This window comes from Saccoglossus kowalevskii, chromosome 22, assembly GCF_978046115.1.
Source record: "Saccoglossus kowalevskii chromosome 22, keSacKowa6.1, whole genome shotgun sequence".
NCBI lineage: Eukaryota > Metazoa > Hemichordata > Enteropneusta > Harrimaniidae > Saccoglossus > Saccoglossus kowalevskii.
In genome coordinates this window covers 22,047,740-22,071,006 of record NC_140662.1, presented here as the reverse complement: position 1 = coordinate 22,071,006, position 23,267 = coordinate 22,047,740, and the positions used below count along the sequence as shown (strand labels likewise).

Sequence of the window (23,267 nt, the reverse complement as noted above, 5' to 3'; positions counted from 1 at the left end):
TCTTCTTCTAACCATTTCAATTTGTAAATTCTGATGAACAAGCATAAATTATTAATTTGAAAATTATATCATCGATCTTCCGAAAATAAGGATTTCGTTGCACATGCTGTATGTTTTATACAAAGAAAAAATAAAAACAATAGAATTTTATTGTAAGCCGCGTGAGGGCATAACATTGAAGTCTCGATACGTACGCAGATAATCATTATAAATTTAGCGCACACTCAGTACGCTGATACACATTGTTGTATATTGCCAACAAAACACCGTGTTTTTTATCTCAGTGAAATATATACCAGCTGTTCTAGATCATTCGTCAAACGTGTTGATTGCACATGGTTTGATACAGAATACACTGCTTACAAAAGATCAATGTAAGTTGCAAAAATGTTGCTAAACAAGTAATTTGGATTGTCTACGCTAATATTAGGATGTTATAAAAAAGAGCTGACACATGTTATTTTGGACAAGTTGGATATTTACTGTCAATTCAACATTATCATGGAACTAGAAAGATATGTGATTTCTGCTCACATGCAATTATTAGCTTTTTGGTGATCGTTGTTTGCGTATTTGCGTAAACTTGGAAGAAAACGACGTGCGTGCAAGTTTTACAATATCAATTCAATTGTACTGGTATATCCCACCCTACCCCGCCGACTGCTAACAAATTCTTGAATCTTTAAAAAATCAAAATGATTGTTATATATAGCGTTCAACCACAGTCCCTCTATCACAGAGAGACTGTGATTTAGCTATGAAACGCAGATAAAAAGCCGTAGGAATTTTGAAAATAAATTAATTAAAATAATTATTTTGTATTTACTGTTTCCGAGTATATCATCAATGCCACCATTTTTAATGATGCCCGTAATCATAGTGGAATTTAATTCACTGTGATCATCAACTTGTATCAGTAGTTACACCAGTATTGAGAACATGTCATATATATTATTCATAACCCTGTTTTTATTTGCAAGTCAGGTCGGCAACATAAAGATAATTGAAAAAGATCTGACTTATCAAATCCATACACAACAATTAGGTGCCTACTGCCCAGTTCAAATGCTGCACCGCGAACTGCTTGATCTACAGGCGAACCAATGAAATGTACGTTCAACAGCTGGTAATGATCACGTTTAAGGGCGGCGGTCGTCGCACCGCGTCATGTTCGATATGGGACTCATGTGTTTTGTTTGTTTGTTTGTTTGTTATTTTTTGTTACTTTATTGTATTTTCATCTAAGATCCCACTCTGGAATACGGTTTCAATAAAGATTACTATTATTATACAACGCGTATAAAATGCATTGTTTGTTTACATAAAATTCAAACACGCGCTGCGCGACGACCACCGCGCTTTAACTGACCAATGTCTGGCAAGAAAATACACCTAGAAGTTTCGTTGATATTTATGTCAATTTCGATAAAATAAGTGTATGACTTTAGGCTACTCGTGTAAACATAGTTTTATGCTATTATCCACTGTACTAACATGTCGGTGCCTTTCTTTCCTGGTTTTTCATTTGCATTGTAACACATTGTAATTGTGAAACTGCACCGTAATAAATTGTAATTGTGAAACTGCATCGTAACAAATTGTAATTGTGAAACTGCACCGTAACAAATTGCAATTGTGAAACTGCACCGTAACAAATTGCAAGTGTGAAACTGCACCGTAACAAATTGTAATTGTGAAACTGCACCGTAACAAATTGTAATTGTGAAACTGCACCCTAACAAATTGCAAGTGTGAAACTGCGCCGTAACAAATTGCAAGTGTGAAACTGCACCATAACAAATTGCAAGTGTGAAACTGCACCTTAACAAATTGCAAGTGTGAAACTGCACCGTAACAAATTGCAAGTGTGAACTATGCATCATAACAAATTGCTGGACGGAAACTTGTGTCAAATCAAATCTACTAATACGCATGTGCAGTGAACCAAAACGTACCAAGACCACCAGTACAATACTTAAAGGGCGGCAGTCGTCGCGCCGCGTCCTGTTCGATATGGGACTCATAGCGACGTAAACAACGTGTGTAAAATACATTGTTTATTTACATGAAATTCGAACACGCGCTGCGCGACGACCACCGCGCTTTAATAGGGGGGTCGGCAAGGGGTATTTTCGTAAGCTGTAATCAATTGTTTTTATTCTCGTAATAATGTAATTTCAATAAATAAAAAACGTAAATTCGTAGACATTAGCAAGGAGTAAAATGTAATCAGCTATATTATTCGTCCGTAATTTGTACAAACATCTTATTTTGTGTAAGCGTATTAAGCATTTTCAACATTACCGTAAATGTCGTAATCGTTACGCAATCTCCAATTTTGATTCTTTAACACAAATTATCAAATATATTATAAAAATGTAATTAGGAAGTTGCTTTATCTGTAAAGTGTAAAAACCTATTTTTTACTGTACATGGAACTTTTATTTTTCCTGTAAAAACATAAATTGCCTTTTTTATTTCCTGTAACCTGTACTAGCTACCCCCCTTAATAGAGAAGTCCATTGTTTCATAGAACAAAAACTCTGATGTCTGATACTTGGTTTTTAATTCACGATAAATCAGTCCAATGTATCTATCGATATACAGTATCAAAATTGAATTTTAAAATTACATGTTTTCGTCCTCATTGCACTTATAGCATTATTATTAATAGAAATAGAAAGTAGAAATAAAGTAAATGCTAAGTGCGTATACCCAAGGATACGTCCATGTAATTTGCAATTTATCGGCATAACATTTTTACTGATGATAAACCATGTCCTACTGTTATTGTTTTGTATACAGTGAATGACAGAAAACGAATACATGAAAAAATATTTAAGGTAGAGATGCAGGTTTGTGGGCACTTGGGAGTGAAATTTTTTTTTTTTGCTTTTTATTATCCAAACAGTCTTGGCTATAGACTGTTAAAATGTTGTAGAATTGTGAATAGTGGAACATACTCAAAAACGATTTTAAAATATAGATAACAGGTGCAAACATTCTCTCCTTTAAATGCTTAGCAAGATTTAGCAAGGCTGTACATAAATAATAAAAAAGAAACATGGTGAAAAAAGAAATGACGGGATCTCCATATTACGCACTATATTTAACTTTTAACAAAACGATAATACATTTAAATTTGGAACTGTCACAGCCATTTTAATTATGAGCATTAGCAAACTTCTTACTGAATGAATTGTTATGCAAATTAGCAATTATCTCAGCTTCTTTTTAGTGCACATCCCAGAACTTTAAAAAATAGCTCCTAGATGCTTTGACCTTTTGTTTTGAAATTTTCACAAATGATTGACAATGTATTTGGCTTCAAAACGCCGTCGGGGCATTGTTTTTGGTTGAACAGTGTTACAACAATCGTACAGACAACTAGCCTGAGTGTTAATTTATGCATAAACTTGAAGTAGTGAAATTTGGGCTGCTGCCCTGCAAAATTGACAATTGGTAGACAGTTTTCAAGACGACACTTTCTTCATAGTAAACAGATGTACCCACAAACCAATTTTGACAGGAAACAGAAGCATGGTTTAGAAGCTAATTTTTTTAAAATCACTTTTGACCAAAAAAGCACATTTTTGTGCATATTTCGAACTACAGTGTCCATAAAAAAAATACTAACAACATTTTAAAATTTATACAATAAGCTTTCCGAAAACATATAGTTTTGTGGACAAGGGAGGTCATCTTGGTTTCCTAATTAACTAATTAAAATACCTGTCAGGTAAACTGCATCTTTTTACATTCAAATATGTAATTGTGATTGACAACACATGTACACGTCTTCAGTCATACATGGATGTGACACAACATCTGCAACAGCCCATTGCTGATTGGATATTGAATTTACTTAATTTAAAATAATATTGAATTAACTTAATTTATTTAAATTGATTGGTCATTTGGAATTCTAACAGTCATTTTGATTTATAAAAATGTATATTTATAAAACATTTACAATGCCCTCAGGTTTCTGCTGTTCATTTTAATCTCAAACATTCATTTAAACAAGCTGAAATACACTCACAGTTATACACATTGTTTTTTAAACAATTCAGACTCGAACACATGTTGAAGTAGAATTATTCTTTGGAACCATGATAATTACTTTTTTTTCTAAATAAACATTATTTTGTTTTGGAATTTGAAATGGTTTCCAGAGGCACTGGATCAGGATCAGATTGATATTTTACTTTGTATTTAGTGGGAATTTATTTCCCAAAATGCATTGTACAAATGTTACCTTTCCTTCAAAATGGAAATGCTTTTCCCACAATGCAATGTACTCAATATGCCAAGTAGATATAGATTGACCCAGCTATGGCAGCATGCAAATATATTGTTTTTATTTACAATTCCAAAATTATAAAATCTTTTGTGAAGTCTCTGGCTTTTCTTCGACATAATTAAGAGATTTTCAGCAAAAATCAAACTATTCGATATTGAACTTCTTTTTTTTTATAGCAATGTTTTGACGCCATTTTACGTTTGATTTTGAAGTGTATGGAAAATGCTAAATTGATCTGAATAAAAATACAGCTTTGAAAACAGGTAAATTACAACTGATTTAAAAACATCTGGGGTCACACAGTCAAAATTGGGGAGTATGAAAAGAAATTTGATTTTCAATTTGGTTTAAACCTCCATCAAGTCTGGAAAGAACTGCATGTTATAAATACAACCACTGAAGTTTAGGGTGTTCATTTTTATTTATTCATAATGAAATAAAATAACATAATCTGTAGGTACCAGTTACAAATATTTTACAGAAACCAAGAACTCTAAAATAATCTCTGTATTACTAACACTTTGATACTACTAATATTAATTCCATTAGTCAATGAATCAGAAAAAGGTACAAAACTGTTTCAGCAGGAAAAGCATTCCACAGTATCTAGACATTTTTTTTTCATTTATAACTAGGGGAACTGCAAAAAAGATTCATGACTGAGGGGTCTTCAACATTCAATGTGGGGGCAGAGCTACTGTAAGTATCTGGTACCCCAAATTTTGCACTATCCCAGACACAAATAAACAATATCAGAAGCAAATACATGAAAATGAAAGAAATCTTACTAGATTAAGTTAACTATTTACATAAACAACTTGAGACGTTTATCTCACAAGATTCTCTCCCAAATATGTACTGGTTTATGCTACAAGAGCCCCTTCTAAAATTTTCAAAATAAATATTTCTGTAGATACAATTGTAAAAGTTCTCAATCATTGTTTCTGAACCTCTTAAAACCCAAGTGGTTGGATAAGACTAGAATCACATGTGTCGTGAAGCCAGTCCGCACCTTACATTCTAACAGTTTCAATTACACTACCGACAAACAAAAATATCACTTGGGTATGTAGATCAGCAAAACAGTTTTCAGAAGGCACCATTGCCTGGAGGGGGTGGTGGCATTACATGGAGGGGCCCCTCATCAACTGTAGAATCTTTTCCTGCACAGATACAATTCATGATTCGTAAACTTTTATTGACACAATTTACAATATGATTTTTTTTTTCTCTTCTTTTGAAAGCTCAAACTATTGTACAAAAGTTGAATCCCAACTGGTGATGATACTCTAGAAAGAATGAACCAAACGTATATTACATAATAGAAACAAAAAATTCAATGTTTATATTCAAAAGAGAACTACAAAAATCCTGTTTTTTTTTCTTTATGTGAGCGAAGTGCTTTTATTGTTGAATAGTAGTTTTATTCATGCAAATTAATTTGAATGCTAAAAGTCAGGATTTTGTTTTCCTGCCCACAGGTAAAGTCCACAAGATAATTTTTTTAGCATTTGGAGGACCGTTTATCTTGAGAAAATTAAGTTTTATCTACGAGAGCTACAAGTTAGCCAGGGACAATATATACCAATAAAAACACATAGCAGACGTGTTAAATGGCCATATGTGCGTGTTTTTGTGCATATATAAATATCGATAAACATTGCTATTGTTGAGATGGAGGTAGGGAGACCATAAAAACCTGAATATTTTATAATCTGAGATATTTGGGAATTGCACATTTTATATTAGAAAACTTTTATGTTAGAAAACTGTGCAACTAAACTTCAGGGCTAAGCTGAACTATATGAAATAATGAATACTAATCAGGTGTTCAGTTTACGAAAGTGTTGAACACTGCAAGATATTGGGTTTGGAGAGGTATTGGGTTGAAAACAATGTAGAATTTAGAGACACAATGGTTTCAGAAAAGCATTGGGCTTAGAAGCAGGTACTGGGTTGAAAAAGGTGTAGGGTTTGGAGAGGTGATGGGTTTAGAATGGCATTGGGCTTAGAGGCATAGGGTTAAGAGAGGTGTTCAGCTTAGAGAGGTATTGGGTTGAAAAAGGTGTAGGGTTTGGAGAGGTGATGGGTTTAGAATGGCATTGGGCTTAGAGTTAAGAGAGGTGTTCAGCTTAGAGAGGTATTGGGTTGAAAAAGGTGTAGGGTTTGGAGAGGTGATGGGTTTAGAATGGCATTGGGCTTAGAGGCATGGGGTTAAGAGAGGTGTTCAGCTTAGAGAGGTATTGGGTTGAAAATGGTGTAGGGTTTAGAAAGATGATGGGTTTAGAAAGGCTATTGGGCTTATGAGGTGTTCAGTCGAGAGGAATTGAGTTTAGAGAGACATTGGGTGTACAGCTTAGAAAGGTGTTGGATTTAGAGAGAGGTGTTTAGATTAGAGGATTTGGGTTTAGATGGTGTTCAGCTTAGAGGTGTTGGGTTCAGAAAGATGTTCAGCTTAGGGGCATTGGGTTTAAAGAGATGTTCAGTTTAGAGGTGTTGAGTTTAGAGAGATGTTAAGCTGAAAGGAATTGGGTTTCAAGAGGTATCAAATGTTTTGTAAACTTCAAATAGTTTACATATTATATCTTTCAATTTAAATAAAAGCAGTTCTTTGTATATATATATATATATATATATGTAGTGATGAATAGGGAAGGGCAAAAAGAATATAGAAAGCCATGATACTTGTAAACAATGAGAAACAAGGTCTACAACAACAACAAATTATGGAAAAATAAACAAAAATGTACAAAATGTTGCACAATACTTTTAGCAGGGCGTGATTAACATTAAGTTTCCTGTCACATTTCTATATATCATGTATTTATTTAGCAATGTGGCTTCATGTATATACTTCAAAGATGCAATATGGACGCAGGAATTTGTAATAATTTTGTTTGATAATTTGTGGTGATGAATATATGGACTGATTTATTATGAAACGCAAATGCAGTTCTTGTTAGCACAACTCTGGATATTCGTCTGATATTCACAATGTAATTCTTTAATAAGTATGTGCCCTGGTTGTTTTCGGACATATAACAATCACAGGGCATGCATAATAGTGGTTCTGATATTTTATCTAACAAATACGATTGTGTGTCCTGCAATCGCAACATTTTACAGCGAGAGGGTCGTCACCTGCACACACGCAGGAATTGAGTCCCAAATGACAATAACAACACGCTGAAAACGCAAAGGCTCATGAGTAGACACTTGTTTGAAAACAATTACACGCTATGGCCATCTGACGCATGCGCATGTGACGACTCCCCCGCTTTAAGTTTATGAAGTCACAACAACACTATTAAAAATATATACGAGAGTATTGTCCACATTGCATCTTTAAAATAAAGAGAGCTACGCAGACTAAAATGATTTGTTTTAACCACGTTCCTAGGAGCAGGGTCAAGGTTAAATAGATCAATAATGAAGAAATGTAAATCCATTCTTGTGCCTTCCTTTCTTATTGGTACGTGCATTCATGTAAATGACAAAGACTGTCTATTGTGAAAACAAGTCATATTCTAATTATCCAGAATACAATAAATATAATTCTGGGTTTATGTGAGCTTCTACGGGAGATTAGCTTCCAGAAAAAACAGTACAAATGTCAAAGAAATCTTAATACTGTCCTTTATTTAGAAGTACATCAGGTGCATTTGAAATACTTCCAAATGTTTCTATAAAAACTATAGTAACATTTATGTATTGTGCATATTTTCTAATAGAGATAATTTGACTATGAACTTTAATGGAAAAATTAGATACCCAGTTAGACCCCATGACCCCAAATGTTCAAATTGGATTTATTTTTTAATTAAAATAAAAAAAAAACAGAATTTATGTATTCGGGGAAATTTTCAAGTGAATTCCAACTGTAGTGACAACTATATGAAATGTAGTTTTATATAAATATAACTTGAAATGAGCAGAATAAACAAGAGGGGATGAGTATCAGCTCAAAATGTTCCTTGTAATACAAAGCAATGCACCATGGGTAATATCATATCCATTATGATTATAAATAATGTTGTGAGGGGCACCTGCATATCTCCTAGAACTTTGAAACAGTCACAGAAATATATTACAAAGAAACATTTTTCTTCATTCATGCCAGGTTATACAAAACCAATTTCCTGAAAAGTCATTTATATTAAAAAAACAAAACAATAAAGTGTATTTTGTACAAGTTTTCGATGTGAATATACAATGAGAGTGTTGTTAAAAGTTTTGTTTTCGTGAACCATAAAGCATCATGAAATTTAAACAGCAATTTTATGTGCAGTTAGGAATGAACAAATTATAAAAAATAGGGGTTTACCAATATACGTATCTATCATGTTTATTATTTAAGAAATTAAATTATATCTGGAAATAAATTCATTGAAATACAAAGGTAATTATAAATACGATTAACTGTAATTGAGAAAATAATAAACTCCTAAGGAATTTTGCGTAAATGTGTGTGTTTGGTTTGAGTTTTGACACTACGAAGTGAAATATTCTGCAGATTTCGAGTCTTCATCCTATTCGTCGATGATGTATTCTTCAATGCTGAAGTACTTGTGTTCTTTTTCTTCACTGTAATGACAGATGATGAAGATGAAGATGATGGTGTTGCCATGCCAACTGATGGAATGGAGGGAGAAGAACAACTAGAGGAGTTGGATGTTGGGCTAGCTGTAGGAGAAAGGTTAACTTTTAATGCAGATGTAACAGACATGCCTGATGAAGAGCGGGTAAATACTGTAGAGCCTTTGATCAACTGCGGTTTTCTTCCTGGTAAAAACAAATATATAAAAACAGGTTGCATTAAAGAGAATCTTCTGCAGCCATGGATACCAGTAAGCAGAAAAATAAAGGGTTAGTTGAAGGTTAAAAATTGAACAATAAAAATAGTGTTACTTTTTACCAGAGTAAGAACTTAACTAATTGAAATTGCCTTTGAAACATAGACGATAATATGATTCTGATGTGTCAAGCTCTTACAGTGCAATGCATGAAGTATTTACTATATATCAAACAAAATATTTTAAGTAAATCTTCAACAATGCATTGCAAGTTTCTTGAAACATATGCTCATATAAGGAATTAATTTGCATAAATATTCTATATGACACTGCAAGTTAATTTACGAATAAGTCCATATAAAGCATTAATTTGCATAAATGTCTTATAAAAAAAAAATTTGCATAAATTTAATATGATGCACTGCAAGTCATTAACAAAACAGCCCATATATGGAATTAATTTGCATACATCTCTGAAAGACTCCACAAAAAAATTAATAAGCATTCATGTCTCCATAAAAGGAATGAAATTGATAAATCTCCCAGTGTTCCGCATGCAAGTCTATTTTCATGTTCAACTTGAGCCCGGTAACAAAAAAAAGAAATATCGGACAATTGTAAAATTGGAACACCTAATATGGAAAGAAACATTTAGGCTCATAAAAATTTGCACTTTCAGATCATTTTATCAGGGTCTGGTGACTATTATGTAAAATAATTTAGGCAAAATATTTACTAAACCTCTAAATTTCAACAGTTTTGATTGAGTAATGTTTTGACACTAGTTGATTTGTAAAGACTTGCATCACTTTGCTATACTGTGGTTCAACAGTAATTTGGAACAAGGGCGTATACTGATGAATATATTTCCCCACAAATTGTGTATATCAACAATCATTCAATACTTCACATAATAGTTTTATGACCTCCAAAATAGTATAGGAATGACCTCAGAGTGTAACATTTACCAACTGAATGCTGAATTTTGTCATTAAATCTGCATAATTTGTTTCCATATATAAAAAAAATTGCGCTCAAAACATGAAGCCGATACAAAATTACACCAATTTGATCTGAAATTAAAAAAGAAATTATAGAAAACTTTATAAAAATTTGAAAATAGATGAATAAAATTGTTGGCGGGCATTCAAATGGTAACAATATTAACTTCAAGGTTACACCATTATTGTCTTCACATTTGATTGATTGTAAGTAAAAGCAAATAAAAAATTTGGTTTGAGATCAGAAACGTTTTTGCTTCTTCAAAAATAATGTTTTGTGCTAGCATGCAATGCAATGAAAGAGCAACATTTTTGTTCACAAATGCCAACATTTACATTCAAATGATTTTGTATGAAAAATAATTTTTAACTATTTAGCTGCAAGATGATATTTTAAATACAATTGTTATTACAATGCGCGAGAAATCATAGACAGAGACAGAGACAGATGAGCTGCATGCAAATCTGAAAATGAATAGTGAAAAATGGTAATTAGAAAAAAAAATATATTAGAAAAAGTGATATGGTAGTTACCATGCAAAGTACAACTTGTTAGAAATGAATTGTGGCTGATATTAATTATTTAAAATAGAATGAAATTTTCCCATGAAGCACTGTGAGAATTAAAAAAAATAAAAATAATTTGTTTACGTTGTTGTTTAATTAAATAGACTATAGACACAAATAGCCACTGATGTCTTGTTAAGAGAAAAGGAGCTGCAAAAATTGTTTTACCCCTTCAAATAGTGGTCATTGCATACGCAGTTCCAAATACAGCAGCGATGAAATGGATGTGATTACGGGTAAGAATAGAAGATTATTTGATGAGCAAAAACATCGTCTCTCACTCTCAACTAGATCTCAACAGCTGCTATTTGCATCTACGGTCAACTAAAAATATTACCTTACACTTATTATGATTATTGAACAGTTTCAAGACTCAACTTAAGACTCGTCTTTTTAGGAAAGCCCTCAACAACTCGTCATCTCTATGTACAGCACCATTGAACATTACTTTGTTTTGGATACTGGCACTTTATAAATTACGTATTATTATTATTAAATAATTGTTTTGTCAAATTTGCATTTTACTGTAATGCATGTTTATTTGGATTTACACAAAATCCATTTATATAGGAAACATAGGCATATGTCACCACTACATACAAAATGTAAAGGCATGGTTTATATCACAGGCACTCTCCTAGTAGAGTGACTGTGGTTTATATTATAAAAAAAATTCTAAATATCTGAACATAACTTCTGTGTAAAACAACCAGTGTGGCGGTAATAGCAAACAAATTAATTAATTAAAGGCTGTGATTTTAGTATGGTCACTGATGAGCCAAAATGTTTGGCAACTGACCTTCCAGGCATTCTTAGTTCATCACCACAAATGAATTTCAATTTACTGTGGATTGATCAGTTTCTATTTGAAAGCCAAAATAGTGTACTAGTTTTAACCTTATCACCCCCAGACTGTTTCGCTCAAATTATTCTGCACTTTTTTCTTGTATTCTCCAATATTTCTGGAATTGAACCCTAATTTTGGAGCCAACTGACAAAATTTGAGTAAATTCTCAGTTTTTACTCAAAAAATTTGGCTATTTTTGTCCCAATCTGAAGAACTCTTTGACTGAATGACTATTTTGTGAATTTGTGATGAAAAGATGAAACTGGTGGTGAAAAAGTTAAAGATCCAGAATCTCAGTTTATCTACAATTTTATTTAATTAATCTTTTCAATTTCCTTCAAATTTTGGGTACAACATTTTTTTTCTATATTTTCCTACAATTCCTTCGTTATGACCAAAAAAAATTCAAGGATTTAAGGAAAAATTCAATTTCATTTTTGAGTCTACTTCAAAGGGCAAAAGTAACTTTTCTCACATCCTTTGTTTATATAAAACAAAACTTTACACACATTATTGCCTTGTTAAAAATAAGAATATTTATCCCTGTATCCTTTTTAACAATTCTATAATAGTTTCTTACTCCAATTATAATTTGACAAATGGGTAGAAAACATTATTAATGTTATCCTAACAATTCTATGCCAATTATGATAACAAAATAGTGGTTTAAAATCATGCCTTTATTTACAAAATGTTGCCAAATCAATTTCAGTCTTTTTCTGTGAGTGTGAATAAGTGAATTCTTGGGAAAATTTCATTTAAATTTAAAGATGATGTTAGTTTTTTGATGATGTATAAGAAAAGGAGGAAGGAGAAAAACATGGAATGAAAAAAAGGAATCAGGAAGTTACCTTCATGGTTTTTCATCTGCAAAAAGCAAAATACAAAAGGAAATTCAGAAATATTATACAAAAATCACAGGACCACAATTTAAAAATTTATTTCTAACAATAAAAAAAAAAAAATAACAAAATGGTAGTAATAACTTAAAGAACTGAGAAAAAAGAAGATAGAGAGAAAAATGGTGACAAGTAATTCGATTTCAGTGGGTCTCTTGAAACAGCCAGTTGATCAATCACTGGATTGGGGTTGCAGGAAACAGTCAGAGGATTATTCAAATAATCAATCACAAGCTGTTTAACTGCCACTGGTTATCACAAAAAAAATTCTCATTCTACAACTCCCCTCCCCTTCTTTGCCAAAACCATCTTAAAACAGTCTATTTCGCTATGAAACATAGAATTTTGTGAGCTTCAACCCTGATCAGTAAATGAATCCATAACTTTACCAATATTTGCAAGAGAATTGAGAAAAGAGCAAAAAACATCTGATTGCCACTGCATAATCATTCAGTCTTGTACTGGAAATTTGGACACAATTTTTACTGCCATGTTGTTTTGATAATAATCACAAAACCATTAATTCAAATCTCTATTAATTAGACAAATAAAAAAAAACAAAAAACAGTTTCTGGTAATGGTACACATCAATATTCAAATTTTAAATTTTAAATACCACCCACTTTGGTGGATAAAAACAGGTCACATATTGAGGTCACTGGAATAACTACTGTCCGTTCCTATGGAAGTCAATTAAACGCTTGTTAAACTCAATGAAGAATTTTCATGTTGTTTTGCACCATTAAACAAATATGACACTATCAAAAATGAACCAAAATGCATAGCATACTGTGCAATTGATTGACCGTTGAAAACAATTTAAAAAATATTTGTTTCAGCGACTTCAGTGCAAGTTTATTTCTGTAGACCTATCTTTCCTTTTCTGAAAACAGAAAAATTAAATGTAAGTAAAAATAAAAAAAAGCGGACAAATGAGTGCACATTACATTGAGTAGATTTTAAACTTTTGAAGTAATTGATAATATTACCTGCTGATGCAGCTCCCATTTCTGTTGTCGTGGGAACAGTATCTTCTTTACATGTACTGTCAACACCTGAGTCATTACTGGCATCTGACTTTCGTTCCTCTGCAAGCGACTGCTCATTATTATCAACCCTCCCTTTATTTTCTTCTCTTGCTTGTGCGTCTGCAAGAGAAAATTATCAAAATCTTGTAATTTTTTTTAATTAATATACAAAATGTGCCACAACATGTGTTGTCTGTTAAAATCAAGTCAATCAATGCATTTATGAGATAGGATGAGTCAAACAAATAGACAAAACATGTCTCATCTCGTAGATACATGTATCGTGACTGATGCTACGGACCTTCTGACATGACATAGGTGGTTTTTAATAAAACAATAAAACATGTATTACCACATTCATAGTGAAAAAATGTACGGTAATACATCGAAAATGTACAGAAAGTATAGTTATCGTAATCAGTCATATCGTGAGCAGCTATTTTGATCCACCTGGACATGCCAGTATCCTAGTTACCTCGGGCATGCGCATTCGCATTTTTCTGAGTTGGAATGCTTATGCGAGAGCGTGATTGAAACGAGATCTTGGTATCATGTCACCGTAGTTGCAAACCCCAAGTAATATGCCTCTGTTAATATTGATAACTTTTCTTTCTGCTTGTCATTTTTGCTGTACTATCATTGCAATAAAATGCAAACACAATGAAATTATTATTAATTAATTAAGCACATTACCTTTCATGGCTCTCTCCTTCCACAAATGTCGATTAAGTTGAAGAGGATCAACCCATGATCTCCTGACGGCCACTGGACTGTCGGCACTACTTGTACTGCTAATTCTTCTTGCAGCAGCTGCCGCACAACTTCCACTGCTTTTCCGTCCACTGTCTTCAACCCCCTCAGATTCATCTGAAATGCTAGTTTCTTCAATTGCTCTGTTACCTGTCATGCCCGGTGGAATGATCTTTTCGAGCATGTCACCTAGGACTTGGAAACTAGGATCCACAATGAAGTCGATAAATCCTAAAAAGTAAACACGTCAAGAAAAAAGTCACGAGAAGTTTTTACACCATTAAACCTGCATGATCAGTACAGTAAGTACCTGTAGGTCAGAAAGTTTGAATTCTACCTAGAGTTGTACCTAAAAAACCCCAACCGCTAACCCTTGGTGAGTACAACATTATGATTATGATGAGTACAGTAAGTACCTGCAGGTCAGAAAGTTTGAATTCTACCTAGAGTTGTACCTTAAAAAACCCCAACCCCTAACCCTTGGTGAGTACAACATTATGATTATGATGAGTACAGTAAGTACCTGCAGGTCAGAAAGTTTGAATTCTACCTAGAGTTGTACCTAAAAAACCCTAACCCCTAACCCTTGGTGAGTACAACATTATGATTATGATGAGTACAGTAAGTACCTGCAGGTCAGAAAGTTTGAATTCTACCTAGAATTGTACCTTAAAAAACCCAACCCCTAACCCTTGGTGAGTACAACATTATGATTATGATGAGTACAGTAAGTACCTGCAGGTCAGAAAGTTTGAATTCTACCTAGAGTTATACCTTAAAAATCCCAACCCCTAACCCTTGGTGAGTACAACATTATGATTATGATGAGTACAGTAAGTACCTGCAGGTCATAAAGTTTGAATTCTACCTAGAGTTGTACTTTAAAAATCTAACCCTTGGTGAGTACAACATTGTTTTATTAGCAGCAACACGTAGATGTATAATTAAAAACAACAGTATAGACGGTTGATTCTTGTCAACATGAACAAGTACAACAACCTATACTACGCAAGACTAAACTCATTGGCCAAGAATCATTAACAGTTTTTAAAGGGATCGTGATTTAAGTATACAGGTGCCCATCAAAATTCACTGTCGTTATTTGTTAATTGCTTTTTGAGAATGAATAAATAAGGAAATTATTTACTGGGTCAGAGAGTGAAATTCTCACAAAACACTCATTGGGACACACCATTATTGGCACAGGGAAATACTCAGTCATTGGGACAAACCATTATTGGGACAGAGGGAATACAACTCCATAAGCATACCATTATTGGGACAGAAAAGTTCTTTTTTGTGAAAAGAACTAATTTTTAAAAGGAGGCTCAAATATTTATCAAATATTACAAAATGTTTAAAACTGTACCCAAAATACAAAGAATCTGGCAGTTGAAGATAACTATTTTATAAGTGAACACACTGAATCATTACAACAGAGCGTACCTATTTGAGATTCTGCAATCATTGTTGTTTTTCGATCACAGAGAGGAGAGAATGGAATTCCCAGATCCTGCTCTTTGTCTCCCTGAAAAATTAAAGAATAAATGACATGACATCACATAAACCGGTACAACTAGCTGTGAGTAGGGAGAGATAACTGACATGGCCAAGTAAATAATCCCTATCTCAATACTATAGAGTTAACAGTCATGAATAAACCTTAAATAAAAATATGTAAATTGACAATATAAAGCTGTGTATTGTTACTTGTACAAATCGTTGTTAGGAAGTTATCCAAGATGGCGACATTCACCAAAAGTGAGCTAAATTTTGTTAACCATTGTTATGTGATAGTTTTTAGGATTATAGCTACAGGCCACTTGTTCAAATGTTGCTACCTGGTAATCCAAGATGGCGACATTCACCAAAAGTGAGCTAAATTTCGTTAACCATGTGATAGTTTTTAGGTACAATTTATTTATGTCAGCTGAGAGGCAGACGATAAAAATATTACAGCCCAAATGTAAAGTAAACATTTGACCACTGCTGCAAATCTTGGGTGATGAATAAGGAGCTGATTGTATTAAAGATACATCGCCATCAGTGTCTCCTCCAAGCCAACAGTCACTAAGGCACAGAGATTTTTCGAGACGCAACTAGTTACACTTATCTTGAAAAATATTTAACTATAGTTTTAAAATGTGCAAATCAGGGATTTAGTTTGTATCTTCAGAAACTAACTTTAATAACAGTCACATACAATCTTAATTTCTTTTATTGCTATCAACAACAAGACTCATTTTAATTTCAGATTTCATTTTAATGCATACAAAATCTGACTAATTAGAGGGCAAACTGAACCATTATTTATACTATGCTAAAAAAGTATGTGTGTAATTATTTCTACTTTTAGTTTCTGCATCCCCTTGAGAAAAGAAATCTGAGTTGAAGATGCATAAAATGAAAAAATAAATACTGACCTGTCTGAAGAATTCCTCCATTAGGAGTTCAGTCCATTTGTAGTGTATTGGCCAGTCTTTGGCTGGATGACTAATATCAGCACAGTGTAAAACAAGAGATAAGGCCTTTGGCTTGTCAATACTATAAAACAAACAATATATGTCATCAGCAATAAACTTCAATGGTGTACAACTGTATTCATTGTAGTTTCTAAAATCATTTACAGTTACACTTGTAGAAATATTGTTCATGGCAATGTGTTTTTTCAAAATAAAAATTAAGTCATCGTTGTTATTTAGTTATATGTCACACTAAGTGTCAGGCGCACCTGCATCAATAGCATCACAGCTGAGGTGAAGCAGAGACGCTGGAGATGGCTGGGGCATGTGCTAAGAATGGGCAGAACCAGACACCCTCATGCTGCATTGAGATGGGCACCACCTGGGAAGAGAAAGAGGGGCAGGCCTCTGGGCACTTGGAGAAGGACTGTGGAAGAGAAGTTGAAGGCAGCAGGGAAGACCTGGAATGAAATAGGATGGCTTGCACAAGACCGTGACGGCTGGAGGAGATTTGTCGGCGCCTTATGCTCCATCCGAAGCGAAGAGGAGTAAAAAAAAAAGTGTCACTGCTCTGAATGATCTTCACCGTGGTCATGTGATAAACAGTTTTATTCGAGCAAACTGGTGTCAAAAATATCGTTCACTGGCCAAATAAGACAGGTGATCATGGATCTTTATATCACCTGTACGTTGCATCTGGATTGCCTAAATATGGTCACAATGAACAGGTGTTCTTTATATAAACATGATCACTAACGCAGGTTTTACTGTATATGGTTATGGTGCTACCACACAGACAGTGAACATCCGTTCCTTCTGCACCACTCCCTGGTCTGTCCAAGTTTGAGTCACCCCTACTAACCCTTCATTTTTCTTTCACGTTTCTTTATTTCATGGGGATCACTTCGCTCCACTAGCAGCCCGTGTTCCCTCTTTTGGGCATTGGATTTCACCCCCCCCCCATGTCGAGGTCGAGTGGCCGCATAAATGTTTTCCCCCTCCTTCAATTTTGATCCCGAAATCCATTGCTCAGGGGGCCACTTGTTGTCTCGGTAGGTAGAAGTCGGCCCCTGCCCAATTTTGTAGTTTATTGAAATGTATTTTATTGAATCTGTAATTTGATTAGTTTTGTAGTAGTTGTTTTTTCAATAAATGTGTCTCAGCCTTTCATCAGATTTCTGTGTGCAGTGTTTTTACAAACGTTGACTTACTTTTCAGGTATACTAAGAAGGTTTTTCATTTGCTTGATTTGTTGGAAGTGATAGGACATATCGGTTGCAAGCACCATATCAATTACTAGAGTTCTTAAATCCCTGTCAACAAAAAAAAAAAAAAAAAAAGTATTAAAACCGCGCACACATGATGTACTTCTTGAAATAATGTCAATGTATATTGCCAACAAAGTGAAGAATGAAAAATATCTAAACCATTTTCATATACCGGTATGTAGAAAACAAAATGCAAAAGCAAAATGCACCAATACTTATAGAAGTACAAATAAACCAACAATTGTGCATTCATTGCATACTTGATCATTTTAAGGTTATCACAAGAATACTTCAACCATTTTTACCACCATACTTTTTTGCCTAAATATTTCTGCACTTTTTTATATTTTTCAATATTCCTGGAAATAAACCCGAATTTTAGAGCCAACAGACAAATTTTGAGTCATTTTTCAGTTTTTACTAAAAGATTTTTGCTATTTTTGTCCCAATCTTTTAAAGGAAAGTGCAGACTATAAACGGGACCTATTTTGTGAATTTGTAATAAAAAGCACAAACTGATGGTGAAAAGGATAAAATACGCATGAATCGGTACAGCGATCATATATTTGTATTTACATGTGTACCAACGCATAGTGGATGTCAATGTAACCTTGTACTGCTTGGGTAAATTCTTGGCGGTATTATCGTGATAACCTTATTATTGTACTTCTTTTCTCTGCTCATGGTAATAATTTAATGAGATTATAACTCAAAATAGCAATAAAAAACGTTTGCATTGATTGACAGGACTCAATTTGCATTATATCGCTTCTTGCACCCAATGTCAACAAAAGAAAGAGTTGAATGTTCAACCTTTAACATGTCAGTGTTGGTGATGTAGATTACCTCACATAAGGAACAACTCGAACGCGTACTGATACTGCTTTTTTTCATACAGAACAGCAAATTCTATTGTTTTTGGTAGTATATGTATAATAATATGACTATAGTAGCGCAATGTATTATGCACTCACCTGTACTCATCTCGAGATAGATTACTGAGAATGTTTTTATCATCTTCCAACATTACCCGAAATGATCCACTAATATGGTGGTTTTCTAACACAGCCCTGTCATTATACAAAAGTGCTGTTTCAGACCTGTAAATATAAAAATGGAAGAAATGCCAGAAATGTTCAAAATATGATAATTATATGCGTTCACAGCTACTATTGACTAAGCAATGAACTTCATTCATAAATTTTGAGAGTTATCTGGCTATAATCCTGCACTTATTGCAAGATACTGCAACAATGTCATGCACAAGATCGAGAATAGCACAAAAAATAAACAGTTTTACATTTTCTCCCATCTGGCAATAATATTATAATTCATTCATGAAAATCCTCTAATCCTCTTGCTCTAAATTAAAGCAGTATGCAGAAACACAAAGAATCAGAATTTTGAACTTTGATGAAATATGTCTTTGTAAACAGGAAGTAGTATACACAATGTGATCATGTTGCATTGTGGGTAGCTGTGAATCACTGCTTATTCCTAACATCTATACATGTACTCTGAATGTAAGAAATTATGGGAACTTACCTTGAATTAATATGAAAGGTGTTTGTGGTACCTGTGTGTTCATAATCATGAATTAGGGCTGCTAATAATGATGCATATATCTCTAAATCTGTTAACCAGTGCTGAAAAATACAAACAGGTTATGATCACTGACTAATTAGATATGCACATAAATAATGAGTGGTGAATTTTGAGGCAATTTAAATAATCCAATCACAAACAAGTTATGATCACTGCCTAATTAGACATGCACACAGATAATGAGAGGTGTGGTCATCTGAATTTTGAAGCAATTTAAACAATCCAATCACAAACAAGTTATGATCACTGCCTAGTTAGATATGCACACAAATAATGAGAGGTGTGGTCATCTGAATTTTGAGGCAATTTAAATAATCCAATCACAAACAAGTTATGATCACTGCCTAATTAGATATGCACATAAATAATGAGTGGTGAATTTTGAGGCAATTTAAATAATCCAATCACAAACAAGTTATGATCACTGCCTAATTAGATATGCACACAAATAATGAGGTGTGGTCATCTGAATTTTGAGGCAATTTAAATAATCCAATCACAAACAAGTTATGATCACTGCCTAATTAGATATGCACACAAATAATGAGAGGTGTGGTCATCTGAATTTTGAGGCAATTTAAATAATCCAATCACAGACAAGTTATGATCACTGCCTAATTAGATATGCACACAAATAATGAGAGGTGTGGTCATCTGAATTTTGAGGCAATTTAAATAATCCGATCACAAACAAGTTATGATCACTGCCTAATTAGATATGCACACAAATAATGAGAGGTGTGGTCATCTGAATGTTGAGGCAATTTAAATAATCCAATCACAAACAAGTTATGATCACTGCCTAATTAGGTATGCACATAAATAATAATGAGAGGTGTGGTCATCTGAATTTTGAGGCAATTTAAATAATCCAATCACAAACAAGTTATGATCACTGCCTAATTAGATATGCACACAAATAATGAGAGGTGTGGTCATCTGAATTTTGAGGCAATTTAAATAATCCAATCACAAACAAATTATGATCACTTCCTAATTAGATATGCACATAAACAATGAGAGGTGTGGTCATCTGAATTTTAAAGAGTGATAAACGAAATTATGTGTATAATATATATTTTGATATACTAATTACACATGGTACAAGTTTGTAGGGCTAGTGAGAAGATATATTGAAATAATGTTGCTATATATGGGTAGTACACATCAAAATACAAAATTTTAGCTTGAATAAATTTTCTCCCAAAAAACTTTTCAGATGTTTAGTATGGAGTTTATTCTCACTTTTTTTCTGTCAAGTTGAAATCACCCCTTGAGCGAAAAATAGCAAAAATAACTTCCAAGAGTTTTTACAGTATCAGAGCTAAATCACACACGGATCCACTGCTTAAGTAACAGGATAAGCTATAAATATGAAGTGTGATGTTGATGATACTCACCATAAGACCTGTATGTACCATAACATGATGAACTGTTTGTGTAACATCTGCTGCGTGTACTAAATTATGATATGGATTCTTGTATTTACTATAGCCAGCCTCTAATGCATCTAGGAAAGCATTCAAATTAGTAACAGGAATCTGAAAATATAAAATGATATCATGTCAGTTATACACTCAGTTTGTGACTTTCGCACCACAAATACTTTTCACAGACAGCATCTTAAAGCAGGAGGGTCATCACCTGCGTACACGCGGGAATTGAGTCCCAAGCGACGATAACACACGCTAAAAACACAAAGGCTCATGGGTAGACGCTTGTTTGTAAACAATGACACGTTCAGGCCATCTGACGCATGGCAGGTGACGACTCCCTCGCTTTAAAAGGAAGTGCATCTGTCAAATGATTTTAAATGCAAATGACTGCTGAAATTGTATTGACAGTGAAAGAACAACAACTTATTTTCGCCCCAACAAATAGACCGTTATTTAAATTTATGTTGGATTAGATGAGATTAACTTTATATGCAAGTATCCCTGAACCATGAATAACATGACAAATGGTATGCCACTGTGACTCAATTGTAGGAAAGAGCTTATCCAAATTTTGTTGAGAACAACTAGGCCGTTACACTGTGACGTTGTATGTTTACATTTATGCCAACCAGCATGCGAATGCCTGGTATTAAACAAGTAACGCTCACTGATCACCATTATATACTATGGCAACATTGCCCATAAGTTGTTTTAGGAACACGTACATTAAATACAACAGCAGTAAACAACACCATGATTTCATTTTTGGGTGCAAACGACTGAATCAGTCACTGCGTACACGTACATGTATATGTGTATGTGTGCAAAACGGACAGCTTATAATGTACCATTCTTTTATGTCATTGTGTCAACTGATTTATGAACCATAGTAGTTGGAACAGTGGATATGGTGATGGGAGAGAATGGAACTCTATTTGAGAAGTCAGTTGCCATTTGCGTTCAAGGTTTAACTGACGGCAATTAAATGACTACAATACAAAATGTATCTTGAATAGACAAATAAAAGGGAAGGAAACAAAATTAGCTTACTGTGCATGCAAAATGTTATAATCTTTATTAATAATTACTTTATTACACAACTAAATCATCAGAGAGTTTAGTAAGGTAAAGAGAATGACAAGACATAAATAAACAAATGTAATAAAAACAGTAAGTAAGTAAGTAAGTAAGTAAGTAAGTCCTTTTAGATTGACGTCAGCAAACATAAGTACTTTACCACCATAGTTTTGTATCAATCTGAGCCACAGGTGATAATTGATGTTACTCTGGAATTATATGCATAACCAATGAAAATAAGGCAAAAATTATATTTTTAAAATTTGCTGCATCATACTTACCTTGAATTTAGATATAAGGTCATATCTCGTAAAAAGTTCATACGCCATGTACTTCATAGCATGATTGTCACTCGCATCATTAAGAGCAAACACATTAAATGACCAATCATCAACATTCTACAGAAATAAGGAAATTGTAGAAGCTGTTATGGTATTGGATAATTCACTGATCATGTGATCTATGAAGGGTCTTATTAACCAATCAGGAACACTTTTATATCACCTTAAACCATCACCAGTCACACATTTAAGCACCAGTCCTCACACCATGTTGTGTTCGATATACATGTAAACATAAAAATATTTATCGTTTACATGAAATTTGAGCACATACTGTTTGACGACTGTGGCATCGCTTTAAGACAATTATTTAAAGTTAGTAATTTTTTATTCATAAGCTATGACTTAACAGATCAACCTTACCAGAAACGACCCAATTTTAATATCACTTGTGAATAGATACTAAACACATGCATAAATTAGAAGCCCAGTTTCACTTCAGAGATATATTCTGTAAAACATGTCTTTTTCGCAAATTTAGTGAATTTAGCGAGAGAACTGATTCGCTAATTCAAGATGTCGCTAATGACTTTATTATAAATTCAAAATGGCCAAGGCTTGGGGGATTTGTATACAGTAATCCGGAACTTAAATATCTGGGGCGCTGACAGTTTTTCTTTGTTTTTATCGAGGTGATAACTGCGCATTTGTTTTAGCATGCAACAGACAAGTATTGTGAAAACAGAAAATCAACAATAACAAGGAAGATTCGCTAAATCAACATTTCGCTAAAATTGCATGTCGCTTTTTCAACATGTTTTACAGTAAATTTTAGTTTATTATTACATGTCAATGTACCGTACATGAAAGGCAATTTCTTTAAATGTGTTTACGGTAGTTCAAATACAACAAATTTGGTATTTCATTATTAAAACTAGCTATCACAGTGT

General features: G+C 33.5%; 1 protein-coding gene across 5 annotated transcripts in view; it reads right to left on the bottom strand.

The window, feature by feature from the left end:
• Nucleotides 1-4,705: 4,705 nt before the first annotated feature.
• LOC100376069 (dual specificity calcium/calmodulin-dependent 3',5'-cyclic nucleotide phosphodiesterase 1A-like) overlaps nt 4,706-23,267 on the bottom strand; it is a 206,146-nt gene continuing 187,584 nt past the window's right edge. For all 5 annotated transcript variants that reach the window (XM_085495896.1, XM_085495897.1, XM_085495898.1 and 2 more), the window contains 10 exons: nt 22,318-22,434; nt 20,924-21,064; nt 19,464-19,564; nt 18,893-19,018; nt 17,862-17,963; nt 16,612-16,732; nt 15,635-15,716; nt 14,132-14,419; nt 13,400-13,558; nt 4,706-9,085 (listed from right to left, as the gene is read on the bottom strand). In XM_085495896.1, the coding sequence (XP_085352022.1) occupies nt 8,748-9,085; nt 13,400-13,558; nt 14,132-14,419; nt 15,635-15,716; nt 16,612-16,732; nt 17,862-17,963; nt 18,893-19,018; nt 19,464-19,564; nt 20,924-21,064; nt 22,318-22,434 (1,575 nt within the window). In that variant the 3' untranslated portion in view covers nt 4,706-8,747. The remainder of the gene's footprint in view (nt 9,086-13,399; nt 13,559-14,131; nt 14,420-15,634; nt 15,717-16,611; nt 16,733-17,861; nt 17,964-18,892; nt 19,019-19,463; nt 19,565-20,923; nt 21,065-22,317; nt 22,435-23,267) is intronic.